This window comes from Capricornis sumatraensis, chromosome 13 (assembly GCF_032405125.1).
Source record: "Capricornis sumatraensis isolate serow.1 chromosome 13, serow.2, whole genome shotgun sequence".
Lineage (NCBI taxonomy): Eukaryota > Metazoa > Chordata > Mammalia > Artiodactyla > Bovidae > Capricornis > Capricornis sumatraensis.
The window spans coordinates 934,184-949,484 of record NC_091081.1 but is presented as its reverse complement, the minus strand read 5'-3'; the positions used below and the strand labels follow the sequence as shown (position 1 = coordinate 949,484).

Here is a 15,301-nt window from a genome sequence, read left to right as displayed (position 1 = left end):
TAAAATATCTTTCTCCCTTTTTTGTGTTTGTACATCTCTAACAGGTGTACCCATCTCTCTCAGACTAAAGTGTTCTCTTTTTAACTTTTTACTTTGTGTTGGGGTATAACCAATTAACAGACAATCTTGTGATAGTTTCAGGTTAACAGCAAAGGAACTCAGCCAAACATATACATGTATCTCTTCTCCCCCAAACTTCCCTTCTATCCAGGCTGCCACATCCGTTGAGCAGAGTTCCCTGTGCTGTACAGTAGGTCCCTGTTGGTTATCCATTTTAACTGCAGTAGCGTGTGCATGTCCATCCCAGACTCCCTAACTATCCCTTACACCCATCTTCCCCCCATCCCCAGCAACCATAAGGTCATTCTCTTAAGTCTGTGTCTGTTTCTGAAAAACCTTTGTTTTTATCAGAATTGGGCCATTTAGGCTTGGCACCTCAGGTTGTGCTTAAAGGAAAACCGAATAGAAGAAAGGAAAACTTTGAGTATGCTTTCTTCATTTTACAGAATGGGTGATTTCCTGAAAAGCAGTCAAATCAGAATGAATAACACATTTCCATGAGACATTCCATTTCATATCTCATGGTTTTTTCATTTTGTTTAGGTGGAGTTGTAGAGGGAGACGAGGGGAAGAAATAGAGCTCTCTCTATCACCCAGCACCTTTGTCCTCTGCTCGAAGCATGTGCGAGTGCTCCAGGCACTGTTTTTTTAATTTTTTTTTCAGGCACTGTTTTTTTAAACTGCATCTTATTTATGTTGCATACTTTGATTTCAGAACAAAATAAACAAAAAACACAACACGCAACATTCAAACCCCATGTCAGACATGGAAAGGAATAGAGCTTGAGGCCCTTGTATCCTGCCTTAGACAGAAGGACAGAACTAAAACCACTAGACATCAGCAGAGGGAGCTGGGCCAGGGCCACTGCCAGGAGAGTCACAGGGACACAATACAGAGGGGACAAAGTCTGATGAGAAACCCCTCATCTACTTCTTCCATGTATCCTCGTCACCCTGGATAGGGGCGGAGGGCTGGGGGGGATGGGGTACCAGCAGCCCTGGGCTCCTCTTCTGTCACTTCACCTTCATCAGCGCCCGGCACTGATGCAGTTGAAGTAGGTCTGCGCATCCTCAAGCAAGAAGCCGGAAGAGAGCAGTTTCTAACAGCATCTGGATGGTGCTCACTTTAAAATAATTCATTAAGCTGTGCATTTGACTTATGTGATTTTCTCTGAATTTTATTTCATAATTTAAAAATGTTTTCAAAATAAATAAATTAAGACTGTCCTGTGGGAGAAAGCCCTAGGCTAATAGGAATACATCCTCTCACTGAAGCTAGAGCCCAAATCCCAAAATAGCATTCAAGATCACCCTAAGCAAATTAGACTATGGGGAGATCTGGTTCCCTGTAAGACAGGCTCTTTGGGACTGCATTGAGCTGAATCCCAGAATCCGTCTAAAAACTGAACTTATTTACTGTATTATATAAAAATTAGCAGAATACTGCTATGTATTTGCTTTCATGCGGTGGTAGGGGTGTGTGTGTGTGTGTGTGTGTGTGTGTGTGTGTGTGTTATTTTGGTTCTTTTTCCCTCCATAATTAATCTTGGATCTCTTATTCCTTCCAGAATGGGTTTTTATCTGCAGTCCCTTATTTAGGCTGTTGGTTATGTATGATCCTGTCGGGTCAAGCTGCTGACAATTTAAGGGCAAGATGGAATTTTTCAACTCTGTGGGTTCGAAGAGTTTTTAGCCTTATAGGTACGTAAAAATGAATCATGTTGTTTTGGTTTACAATTATTTACTGTGTTTACATTGAAAGGCAAAGTAAAAGTGATAATATTAGTTATTTGTTCACGTATCAAAACAATATATTTCAGCACACGTAGTACATGTCTGTATAAGATGGTTCCTTTTGAATGATGCATTTTGAGGATTAAGATTTATAATATCCTGTTATCTCTACCATACTCTTACAGCTATAAAAAAAAAATGGCTTGCTTTGCTAAATATCTTCCCCAGAATTTTTGTAAATCATTTTGTTTTCAACTCTAAGTTTGCAATGAAAATGAGAAAGTCTCCATCCCTTTTCTATTTTAAATTTCAATCAAAAATATATACTAGCATCATTATAGCAAATGAGGACCCATAAATCAAAGAACTCAAAGGAACCTTAAATAATCATGTTTCAGACTCTGATTTAAGAAAAGTGAATTTTAAAACGATGTAAGACAACTAATAAGTTCCTTGATTGCAGTATCTACAAATACAGCATTTCCATCATCACAGAGAGTTGCTGGATGGTCCTGCTATAGGCACAGAAAACACAGCAGCTGCTCGTTACACTCCTTCCTATATTACTTTTATGTTATGCTTAACTGCCGGTAATAAACTCCGTGTACCACTTTCAGTTGTCAAAACCTAGATGGAGTATTTTTCTAACCTCATCTAACAAAGGTTTTTATTTAGTTTACCTTCTTTGGTAATGTGAATTTTAAATCATATTCTGTATCAATTGTTGCCTCTCTCTGGAACCATATGTTTTAGTCATTCTCTTGCTCTTTTCTCAAACATTGTAGAACTTTAGCTGAGTCCTGGTCACATGTAAATTTAGTAACATTGCATAAAGAGATTTTTTAACTTTTATAATAGTTGCATTAATTCCATATATTTTCCAGCACTTTTTATTTCAGTTCAGTTCAGTTCAGTCACTCAGTCAGTCGTGTCTGACTCTTTGCGACCCCATGGACTGCAGCATGCCAGGCTTCCCTGTCCATCACCAACTCCTGGAGCTTGCTCAAACTCATGTGCATTGAGTCAGTGATGTCATCCAACCATCTCATCCTCTGTCGTCCCCTTCTCCTCCCGCCTTCAATCTTTCCCAGCATCAGGGTCTTTTCAAATGAGTCGGTTCTTCGCATCAGGTGGCCAAAGTATTGGAGTTTCAGCTTCAGCATCAGTCCTTCCAATGAATATTCAGGACTGGTTTCCTTTATTTATGAAACTATAATTGAAGCTGAATCTTCCAGGCAGTACAATGTTTCTACAGTAGGTGGCAGTAATATCAAATCTCAGATTTATGCTATGTTAAAGAGCAAGCAGACTAATGCTGGGGCTTGTTTTTTTTTCTTTCTATAACGTCTTAACTCCAGGGATGATTGGACCTGCGATATTCCTGGTCGCCGCAGGATTTATAGGCTGTGATTATTCCTTGGCTGTTGCATTCCTAACCATATCAACAACACTGGGAGGCTTTTGCTCTTCTGGATTTAGCATCAACCATCTGGACATTGCTCCTTCGTGAGTACTGATTTAAGATTGGTTCAGATTAACTTTAAGTTATTATTTAAATTACTAATCATTATTTAATCATTATTAATCATTAATTGTAGTGAATTATGCATAACATAAACTTTACTATTGATACCATTTTTTAAATATTTTAGAAGTTCTAATGTATGTTTATTTATTTATTTTTTTTTTAACTTTTAATTTTGTATTGGGATATAGCCAATTAAAAATGTCGTGAAAGTTTCAGGTGAAGAGCAAAGGCACTCAGCCAAATATATACATGTATCCATTCTCCCCCAAAACCCCCTCCTACCCAGGCTTCCAAATAACACTGAACAGAGTTCCTTGTGCCTCAGAGTAGGTCCTTGTTGGTTATCCATTTTAAATATAACAGAGTGTGCATGTCCATCCCATATTTCCTAATTATCCCTTCATTAAGTGCGTCCATTCACACTGTCGTGCAACCATCAACATGATCCATTCAAGAACTCTTTTTTTTCTTATTTTTAAAAAATATGTGTTTCTTTATTTAGTTTGCTGGTTCTTCATTGCTGCTCAGGCTTTGTTCTAGTTGGGGAGAGCAAGTTCTGCTCTCTGGCTGCAGTGTGCTGGCTTCTCGTTGCGTTGGCTTCTCTTGTGGAACAAGGGCTCTAGGGTGTCTGCTGGCTCAGTAGTTGTGGCACAAAGACTCAACTGCCCCGAGGCACATGGGATCTTCCTGGACCAGGAATCAAACCCACATCTCCTGCATTGGCAGGCAGATTCTTTACCACAGAACCACCAGAGAAGCGTGTTCCAGAACTCTTTTATTTTCCCAAGCTGAAACCCTGGACCCATTAAACACTAACTCCCATTCTTCCTCCCTCACCCCCAATCCCTGGCAACTGCCCTTCTACTGTTTTCTTGTGTCTATGAATTTGACTGCCTTAAGACTGACTTAAATCCTTAAACAAAGTTTCAGTTTACATAATAATTAAAGCATGAAGTTGTTTTTAAATTTAAACGTTTAACTATCATCACCTCTGTAAAAACATTACATACACCGCCCAGCTAGAATAGGACCTTTGTGAAGGCAGAGTTCTTCAGAGTCTTAACGTTCTCAGGGCTCACCATGGAGCTTGGCCCATGGTGAGCATTTGGTTGGCTGGATGAGTGCCCAAGACCAGACCAAGTTGTTTGTCCAATTATGATCGTACCTATGTGCAAATATATTTGTTTAGTACTCGATAGCATATAAACCATCTTCACAAACATTATCTTGTTTGATCCTGAAATCATCCCTTTGAGAAAGGCATTCATGACCTATTTTATGACTGAGAAAACTCAGATTCAGAGAGGTCAAGTGACTCATCTTGTATCACTCAGCTAATAAGTGATAGAGCCAAAACTTCCCCTAGGATCCTACTTTTAAGCCCAAATTTCTTTAAATAGCTATTTCTCTGGAACTATTCTTTGGGACACATTCTTCCAGAATTCTTTTGCGCCAGTTAACACAAGGTAGATGGAGGGACTGTGTGAATATTTTAACCAGAGAATTTGGTACACTTAATGTTTTAAAAATAATGAATATGAATTTATTTTTAGAAAAAAGACAAGTACTCTCCTACCCCCTACGCCCAATTTTTCACACCTAGACTACCTCAGAATCTTCCTATTCCTATTAATCCTGTCTCCCATCCCTTCAATAAATACTTCTAGATAATCTAGTTTCTTGTTTTGTATAAGAAGTACAAGAAGGCGCCACAGGATCAGAGTCTTTGTATGTCTGGCTCCAGGCAGAGTCCTGTCTGCTGTTCCACAATGCCTTCCACTGGGATTCATTCTCAGCCTCTTGTCCTTTTCCTTTCCTCCCCATCCATACGAATCCTCCACAGCTCACATCCTAGTTCTTCATTAAGCCTTTCCAGACCTTTGTGCTTTTTTTTTTTTTCTCAGTTTATAATTTTATGCTGGGTATCATAGTTTCAGTTCAGTTCAGTGGCTCAGTCGTGTCCGACTTTTTCCGACCCCATGAATCGCAGCACGTCAGGCCTCCCTGTCTGTCACCAACTCCCGGAGTTCACTCAGACTCATGTCTATCGAGTCAGTGATACCATCCACCCATCTCAATCTCTGTCGTCCCTTTCTCCTCCTGCCCTCAATCCCTCCCAGCATCACAGTCTTAATTCCAATGAGTCAGCTCTTCGCATGAGGTGGCCAAAGTACTGGAGTTTCAGCTTTAGCATCATTCCTTCCAAAGAAATCCCAGGGCTGATCTCCTTCAGAACGGACTGGTTGGATCTCCTTGCAGTCCAAGGGACTCTCAAGACTCTTCTCCAACACCACAGTTCAAAAGCATCAATACTTCAGTGCTCAGCCTTCTTCCCAGTCCAACTCTCACACCCATACATGACCACAGGAAAAACCATAGCCTTGACTAGATGGACCTTAGTCGGCAAACTAATGTCTCTGCTTTTGAATATGCTATCTAGGTTGGTCATAACTTTTCTTCCAAGGAGTAAGCGTCTTTTAATTTCATGGCTGCAATCACCATCTGCAGTGATTTTGGAGCTCCCAAAAATAAAGTCTGACACTGTTTCTAATGTTTCCCCATCTATTTCCCATAAAGTGATGGGACCGGATGCCATGATCTTCGTTTTCTGAATGTTGAGCTTTAGGCCAACTTTTTCACTCTCCTCTTTCAATTTCATCAGGAGGCTTTTTAGTTCCTCTTCACTTTCTGCCATAAGGGTGGTGTCATCTGCATATCTGAGGTTATTGATATGTCTCCCGGCAATCTTGATTCCAGCTTGTGTTTCTTCCAGTCCAGCGTTTCTCATGATGTACTCTGCATATAAGTTAAATAAGCAAGGTGACAATATACAGCCTTGACGTGTTCCTTTTCCTATTTGAAACCAGTCTGTTGTTCCATGTCCAGTTCTAACTGTTGCTTCCTGACCTGCATACAGATTTCTCAAGAGGCAGGTCAGGTGGTCTGGTATTCCCATCTCTTGAACAATTTTCCACAGTTTATTGTGATCCACACAGTCAGAGACTTTGGTATAGTCAATAAAGCAGAAATAGATGTTTTTCTGAAACTCTCTTGCTTTTTCGATGATCCAGCGGATGTTGGCAATTTGATCTCTGGTTCCTCTGCCTTTTCTAAAACCAGCTTGAGCATCTGGAAGTTCACGGTTCATGTATTGCTGAAGCTTGGCTTGGAGAATTTTGAGCATTACTTTACTAGCATGTAGGATGAGTGCAATTGTGCAGTAGTTTGAGCATTCTTTGGCATTGCCTTTCTTTGGGATTGGAATGAAAACTGACCTTTTCCAGTCCTGTGGCCACTGCTGAGTTTTCCAAATTTGCTGGCATATTGAGTCTAGCACTTTCACAGCATCATCTTTCAGGATTTGAAACAGCTCAACTGGAATGCCATCACCTCCACTAGCTTTGTTCGTAGTGATGCTTTCTACGGCCCACTTGACTTCACATTCCAGATGTCTGGCTCTAGATGAGTGATCACACCATCCTGATTATCTGGGTCGTGAAGATCTTTTTTGTACCGTTCTTCTGTGTATTCTTGCCACCTCTTCTTAATATCTTCTGCTTCTGTTAGGACCATACCGTTTCTGTCCTTTATTGAGCCCATCTTTGTATGAAATGTTCCCTTGGTATTGCTAATTTTCTTGAAGAGATCTCTAGTCTCTCCCATTCTGTTCTTTTCCTCTATTTCTTTACATTGATCGCTGAAGAAGGCTTTCTTATCTCTCCTTGCTATTCTTTGGAACTCTGCATTCAGATGCTTATATCTTTCCTTTTCTCCTTCGCTTTTTGCCTCTCTTCTTTTCACAGCTATTTGTAAGGCCTCCCCAGACAGCCACTTTGCTTTTTTGCATTTCTTTTCCATGGGGATGGTCTTGATCCCTGTCTCCTGTACAATGTCACAAACCTCATTCCATAGTTCATCAGGCACTCTATCTATCAGATCTAGGCCCTTAAATCTATTTCTCACTTCCACTGTATAATCATAAGGGATTTGATTTAGGTCATACCTGAATGGTCTAGCGGTTTTCCCTGTTTTCTTCAATTTGAGTCTGGATTTGGTAATAAGGAGTTCATGATCTGAGCCACAGTCCGCTCCTGGTCTTGTTTTTTTGACTGTATAGAGCTTCTCCATCTTTGGCTGCAAAGAATATAATCAATCTGATTTCGGTGTTGACCATCTGGTGATGTCCATGTGTAGAGTTTTCTCTTGTGTTGTTGGAAGAGGGTGTTTGCTATGACCAATGCATTTTCTTGGCAAAACTCTATTAGTCTTTGCCCTGCTTCATTCTGCATTCCAAGGCCAAATTTGCCTGTTACTCCAGGTGTTTCTTGACTTCCTACTTTTGCATTCCAGTCCCCTATAATGAAAAGGACATCTTTTTGGTGTGTTAGTTCTAAAAGGTCTTGTAGGTCTTCATAGAACCGTTCAACTTCAGCTTCTTCAGTGTTACTGGTTGGGGCATAGACTTGGATTACTGTGATATTGAATGGTTTGCCTTGGAAACGAACAGAGATCTTCTGTCGATTTTGAGATTGCAACCAAGTACTGCATTTTGGACTCTTTTGTTGACCATGATGGCTACTCCATTTCTTCTGAGGGATTCCTGCCCACAGTAGTAGATATAATGGTCATCTGAGTTAAATTCACCCATTCCAGTCCATTTTAGTTCTCTGATTCCTAGAATGTCGACGTTCACTCTTGCCATCTCTTGTTTGACCACTTCCAATTTGCCTTGATTCATGTACCTGACATTCCATGTTCATAGCTTAATTTGTAATTATTTCTGAATGTAACTCTTCTCTTTCTTCTTGCCCTAATCTCTTTGGGAGCTTTCTCAGACTAAGACATCTTATATATCCATATCACAACTGCTGCACAAGGAGAAGCACCCCCAGTCCATAGTTGTTGAGTGGTTGATGTACATGATCATACTCAAAAAAATAGGAGCTTCCATCTACATACCCTTAACAGTGGGGAACCGAGGAAAGAAAACAAGTGACACTTGGATATTGGGCCAAGAAACAATTTGAAACAAAAGATAGCCAAGCAAAAGCTCTGGTGCTGTCACCTCTGAGGATTCAGGGCCCAAGTCTGTCCTGTTGACCCCCGGCAGTACTGTGCAGGGCCATCGGCAGTGCTGTCAATCAATTACATGCATGGAAGAAGGAAAATAGATTTTCTTCTTTTATTATTTTATTTTATTTATTTATTTTTGGTTGTGCTGGGTCTTTGTTGCTGTGTGGGCTTTCCTCGAATTGTGGTGAGTGGGGCTGACTCTAGTTGTGATGTGCAGGCTTCTCGTTGTGATGGATTCTCTTGCTGCAGAACAAAGCTCTTGGGCACATGGGCTTCAGTAGTTGCAGCTCCTGGGCTTTACAGCACAGGCATAATAGTTGGGGTGCACGGGCTTAGTTGCTTCCTGGTACTGGGATCTTCCCGGACCAGGGATCAAAACCGTGTCTCCTGCATTGACAGGCAGATTCTTTACCACTGAGCCACCAGGTAAGCCTGGAAAACAGATTTTCGTATTCAGTATCATGAGAAAATCCTTTCTAGAAAACTATTTATGTATCGACCTTACTGTGTGTCAATCAACACTTTGCTTTAATGCTCTTTCTTATGAGAAACAGGGGAAGAATTTTGTGAACTTTACAAGCTAGAAAATGTTAAGTATACATGTTGTTGAGTTTAGAACTAAAGGAGTTTTAGAATTCCCCAGTGGTCCAGTGGTTAAGGCTCCTCACTTCTAGTGCAGGGTGCACAAGTTCAGTCCCTGTTAAGGGAGCTGTTAATAAGATCCAACATGCCATGCAGGGCAACCAAAAAAAATTTTTTTAATTAAAAAAAACTAAAGGAGCTTAACATAGTGAGGAAAGAGAAGAAGAATACTTGAAAAGTAAATTAACCTCAAGAAAACCTTGTTAAATATAGTGACAGTTTGAAAGATCGGATACAAGCATAACTGAAATAATTAAGAGCCCATTGACATGGAAGGAGTGAAGGTGTAAGAAGCCTTTTCAGCGGAAGGGCCTAAGCAGGAGCCTGAAGGCCCAAACACATCTCTCCTCGGGACTTGAGGCGGACGTGGTATTTACAAAGTAGACTAAGTCTCATTACAGAAAAGGATTCAAGGCATAGCAATAATTAAAGGACTGAAATATGTTCCCTTATGCGATTGATTAGAAAAGGAATCTGGAAAGGATTTCCCTGGAAGTAAGTTAAACAAGTGACAGTGTTTTTATAAACTACACTGTATAGTTTATACATGCAAGTGTATACAGTGCATAGTTCATACGTGCAGTGTATACAGAGCATAGTTCGTACATGCCGTGTATACAGCACATAGTTCGTACATGCCATGTATACAGCACATAGTTTGTACAAGCAGGGTATACAGTGCATAGTTCATACGTGCAGTGTATACAGTTCGTACGTGCAGGGTATACAGTGCATAGTTCATACGTGCAGTGTATACAGTGCATAGTTTGTATGTGCAGTGTATACAGTGTATAGTTTATACAGTGTATAGTTTTATCATAGAAAGTTAGAACTAGGAAAGATTTAGAGTATTTTTATCTATGCAAACTGTGGTCCATGGACCACTGTCATCATTACATGAGAGCTTGTGCAAAATGAAGATTCTCAGGAATCTCTCCAGACTTAGTGAACCAGAATCTATGTCTTTAGATCATCAGGGATCTAAAGGATCCTTTATATCCCTGTGTTTTCAAGCATGAGGCCCAGGGCTGGCCCAGTCCTCTAGTGCATACAACAAATGTCTATATAGTACCAGTTGTACATTCAGCCCTCCACATGGCACTATAGAAAATAAAACCCAGCTCCTGCTCACAAGGCAATCAGTCTAGTTTGAGAAAGAAACAATAAAAAATAATTGTAGTAAGTTATGATGATAATTCATTCTTTCAGCAAATACTTATCACGTGCCTACCTACTAAGTGTCAGCCAAAACAGCCCAGCTCTGGCCTGTGGAACCCTTAGTCTAGGGTGGTGGACATGAAAGAAACAAATAAAAACTAACTTTCTGAAGAGAAAGTAAGAGAATATAATAGGGGGCATAAGGCAGACCAGGGAGCAAGGGAAGGTCTCTCTGAGGAACTGATACTTATTTAAGCTAAAGCCTCAACGATAAGCAAGAAGTTAGGCAAAAAGGAAGTAGTGTTCTTGACAGGAGAATTTACATGGCAGGAAGAGGAAATTGGTGTGTGTCTCTGTCTGCTTGGGCTGCCAGAATAAAACACACAGACTGAGTACCTTAAACAACAGACATTTTCTTACAGTTCTGGAGGCTAGAATTCCCATCAAGGTGCCGACACCTTGGTTTCTGGTGAGGACTCTTCCTGGTTTGCAGAAGGGCCAGCTTCTTGCCCTGTGCTCGCACAGCCTTTCCCTGGGTACGTGTGCATGGGTGTGTGCAGAGAGAGAGCTCTGATGTCTCTCACTCTTCTTATAAGGGCATCAGCTTTGTCAGATTAGAGTCCCGCTCCTTATGATCTCATTTAACCTCTATCACCTCGTAAACAGCCTGTCTCCAAATGCAATCACATTGAGGGTCAAGACTTTAACATATGAATTTTGGAAGCACATAGACATTCAGTCCAAAACTCTATATTTCACTTAACTGAGAGGTCACTTGTGGCTGAGATGCAGGGAAGAAAGCCACTGGGGAGTAAGTAGGGGCATAAAGCAAGTAGGAAGTGACCTTCTCTGGTCACTTTTAAGGTCATTCTTGTGTGAACAAATACAAGCAGAGAAAACCAATTAAGAGGCTATTGCAGTAACCCAGGGAGGCGGTGGTAATGGCCTAGAATGGAGATAGGAGATGTATAAAGATAGATAGATTTGAGATCTTTGTAAGTACAATAGAAGTGACTTGACAGTAGTTTAGACCTGAAAAGTAAAGAAGATACCCATGATGATGCATGCATGCTCAGTCGCTTCAGTTGTGTCCAACTCTTTGTGACCCTATGGACTGTAGCCTGCCAGGCTCCTCTGTCCATGAAATTCTCCAGGCAGGAATACTACTGGAGTGGATTGCCATGCTCGCCTCCAGGGGATATTCCCAACCCAGGGATAGAATCCACATCCCTTGCATCTGCTGCACTGGCAGGCAGATTCTTTACCCACTGAACCACCTGTTGTTGTTGTTTAGTCGCTCAGTCGTGTCCAACTCTTTTAGACCCCATGCACTGCAGCACACCAGGCTTCCCTGTCCTTCACTATCTCTCGGAGCTTGCTGAAACTCATGTCCACTGAGTTGGTGATGCCATCCAACCATCTCATCCTCTGTCATCCCCTTCTCCTCCTACCTTAAATATCTCCCAGCATCAAGGTCTTTTCTAATGAGTCAGCTCTTCACATTAGGTGGCCAAAGTATTGGAGCTTCAGCTTCAGCATCAGTCCTTCCAATGAATATTCAGGACTGATTTCCTTTAGGATTGACTGGTTTGATCTCCTTGCAGTCCAAGGGACTCTCAAGAGTCTTCTCCAACACCACAGTTCAAAAACATCAATTCTTTGGTGCTTTATGTCCAAGTCTTTATGGTCCAACGCTCACATCCAAACATGACTACTGGAAAAACCATAGCTTTGACTATACAGACTTTCGTTGGCAAAGTAATATCCCTGCTTTATAACATGCTGTCTACGTTTGGCATAGCTTTTCTTCCAAGGAGCAAGTATCTTTTAATTTCATGGCTGCAGTCACCATCTGCAGTGATTTTGGTGCCCAAGACAATAAAGTGTGTCACTGTTTCCATTGTTTCTCCATCTATTTCCCATGAAGTGATGGGACCAGATGCCATGATCTTTGTTTTTTGAATGTTGGGTTTAAGCCAACTTTTTCACTCTCCTCTTTCACTTTCATCAAGAGTCTCTTTAGTTCCTCTTTGCTTTCTGCCATAAGGGTGGTGTCATCTGCATATCTGAGGTTATTGATATTTCTTCCAGCAATCTTGATTCCAGCTTGTGCTTCATCCAGTCTGGCATTTCTCATGATGTACTCCGCATATAAGTTAAATAAGCAGAGTGACAATATACAGCCTTGACATACTCCTGAGCCACGTGGGAAGCCCATTATTCTGGTGACTAAGTTGTATTACATTTTTGACCCATAGTCTTTCTCATTAAGTAAACTGTAAGCTTCTTGAGAACAGGAGCTATGTTTAATTCATTACTGGACACAAGGATGCTCTATAGTGGTGGACACAAATGACATACTTAGGAATTTTTTGTTAAGTGAGCCGCCACAGTGAGAAGCACATGAACTGCAGTGAAGCATAGTGCCTGTTCGCCACAGCCAGAGAAATGCCACGCAGCAGTGAAGACCCAGCTCGGCCAGACATAAATAAATAAATAAAATTTAAGAATTATTTGTTAAATGAATGGATGGATGGGTGAGTGACAGCAGTAGTTGGTGTTTACTATTAAAATGGCTTGAACTCTTGGATCTCCTTCATGCATTATAATTATAATTGGTTAGAAACTGTGATAAGAATCGACTATGTTCCAAAGAAGATATTAGGGTGAGTGATGTATTTCTTACACATTTGAGGAGTATTTTCATAATCAACAATTTTAGTTCATCCTTTTCCGTCTTATTCTGAGAATAGTCAATAAATTGTGGGAAAATAAGACATAATTTTTAAAAATGTATTCAACAGATTATTTATTGACCAAAGTGGTATGTGTCCTGGGCACACCCAGATTCTATCCTCAAGGAGGTTAAAATAATAAACTACAGTGTTTTTTTTTTAATTTAAGTTGGAGTCCAGTTGATTTACAGTGTTGTATTAGTTGGACAGCAAAGTGAATCAATTTGCTGTATATGTATATGAATCTATTATACGTATCCATATATCCTCTTTTTTAGATTATTTGCCCATGTAGGTCATTATACAGTATTGAGCAGACTTCCCTGTGCTATGTAATAGAGCCTTACTAGTTGTCTTTTTTATATATGGTAGTATATGTATGTCAGTACCTGTCTCACAGTTTATCGTTCTCCTCCTTGCCCCTCCTGATAACAATAAGTCTCTTTTCTACATCTGTGACTCTATTTCTGTTTTGTAAATAAGTTCATTTGTACCATTTTTTTAGATTCCACATGCCCATCCATGTTGCTGCAAATGACATTATTTCTTTCTTTTTGTGGTTGAGTAATATTCCATTCAACATATGTACCACGCCTTCTTTATCCATTCCTCTGTTGATGGATATTTTATATATCTATAACAATGCCTTATTGAAAACAGTCATCACTGAATTCACAGCGTAGGAAAGATCAGTTTCCTCATGCGTAAATTTTTGCTACAAGCCCCAGCATTATAGGTTATAACATTCCAATATTAAGTACTGATTTGGAACCAGACAAATTGAGTAACATTTTATAGTCTTTCTTTCTTTCTTATCTATAGAGTAAAGATAACCTTCCTCTTGGGGTTCATTTTACTGTTAAAGTGGGATAAGATATAAAAACTACTTAGAACCCTGCCTGGCATAAGGTTTTTCAATAGGCAATCAGTCCTGTTAGCATGTAAATATATATTGACATGGTATTTTCTAAACCTTTTCTTCTGTGGACTAAGATATATATTTTCTATGGATAATCTTGTTACTCAGATTTCAAAGGATTTGAATAGATTTTTAACTATTAACCGTGCAGAATTCTAAGGCTCCAATAGCACAGAATCCAGGCTGAGTCCATACAACAATTTCTTTCCCCCAGGCTCTCATCAATCTTTCATGGCCTTTCTTGCCTAGTGTAATATAAATACTTGAATGAGCTTCTTGGTGTTGACATTTAGAATTTCACAACATTCATCTGCACTTAATATCTGTCACTGAAAAGGCCTGGCAACACTGCAGTCATTTCCTCCTACTGCCAAGGTGTTAATACTTTAAAAAAAAAAGGACAAGTTCTGCCAAGGTTGGTTAATTTAAGATCTGCTCCCTAAAGGGCATAAGCCAAAAAGTTCTGAGCTCTTTTGTTTTGTTGTTGTACACTGTGTACATCGGTTTTCAACATAAAAATTTGTGATGTTTATAGATAACTGAATTGGGTTTAGCAGGATATTTTATTTAGGCACTGTGTTGATCAACTCAGGATGCCATAAAAATACCATGTGGCTGAGTAGCTTAAAAAACAGAAACTGATCTTCTCACAATTCTGGAGGCTAGAAGTCTGAGGTCAAGGTGCCTGCTGGGTTGCATTCTGGTGAGGGCTGCCCTCCTGGTTTGCAGACAGTCACCTTTTCACTATGTCTTCACGTGGCCTCTCCTTCATAGGAGCTCACAGAAACAGAGAGAGCAATCTGCCTTTCGTCCTTTCCTGGTAAGGCCACCAACCCTATTAGGTTGGGGGCCTATCTTTATGACCTCATTTAACCTCAATTGCTTCTTAAAAGCCCTGTCTCCAAATACAGTCACATTGGAAGTGTGGGTTGGGGGAGGACACAATTCTGTCCATAGCAGGCACTTTTCCATGCCTAAAATGGGGCGAGGAATTTCAGATCAGTGGTCTGCAACTGAGGTACTGAGGATCCTAAACCTAACAGAAACAGTATCATCCCACAATAAGACTATGTGGTCTAATTAATACCAAGCTTCTTTAATTTTGACCACAATTTTATTTTATAATATCACTGATTATCTCATTAAAAAGTTTAAAATCTCTAATTGGCCTTTGCATGTAACTTGGTGGCTTTTGGGCTTCCCTGGTAGCTCAGCTGGTAAAGAATCCAACTGCAATGCAGGAGACCCCGTTTCGATTGCTGGGTGGAAAAGATCCCCTGGAGAAGGGATAGGCTACCCACTCCAGTATTCATGGGCTTCCCTTGTGGCTCAGATACTAAAGAATCCTTTTGCAATGTGGGAGACCTGGGTTCGATCCCTGGGTTGGGAAGATCCCCTGGAGGAGGGCATATCAACCCACTCCAGTATTCTTACCTGGAGAATCCCCATGGA

General features: G+C 40.4%; 1 protein-coding gene across 6 annotated transcripts in view; it reads left to right on the top strand.

The window, feature by feature from the left end:
- SLC17A5 (solute carrier family 17 member 5) overlaps nucleotides 1-15,301 on the top strand; it is a 76,255-nt gene that overhangs the window by 52,296 nt on the left and 8,658 nt on the right. For all 6 annotated transcript variants that reach the window (XM_068985002.1, XM_068985000.1, XM_068985003.1 and 3 more), the window contains 2 exons: nucleotides 1,629-1,761; nucleotides 3,153-3,300. In XM_068985002.1, coding sequence (XP_068841103.1) covers nucleotides 1,629-1,761; nucleotides 3,153-3,300 — 281 coding nt within the window. The remainder of the gene's footprint in view (nucleotides 1-1,628; nucleotides 1,762-3,152; nucleotides 3,301-15,301) is intronic.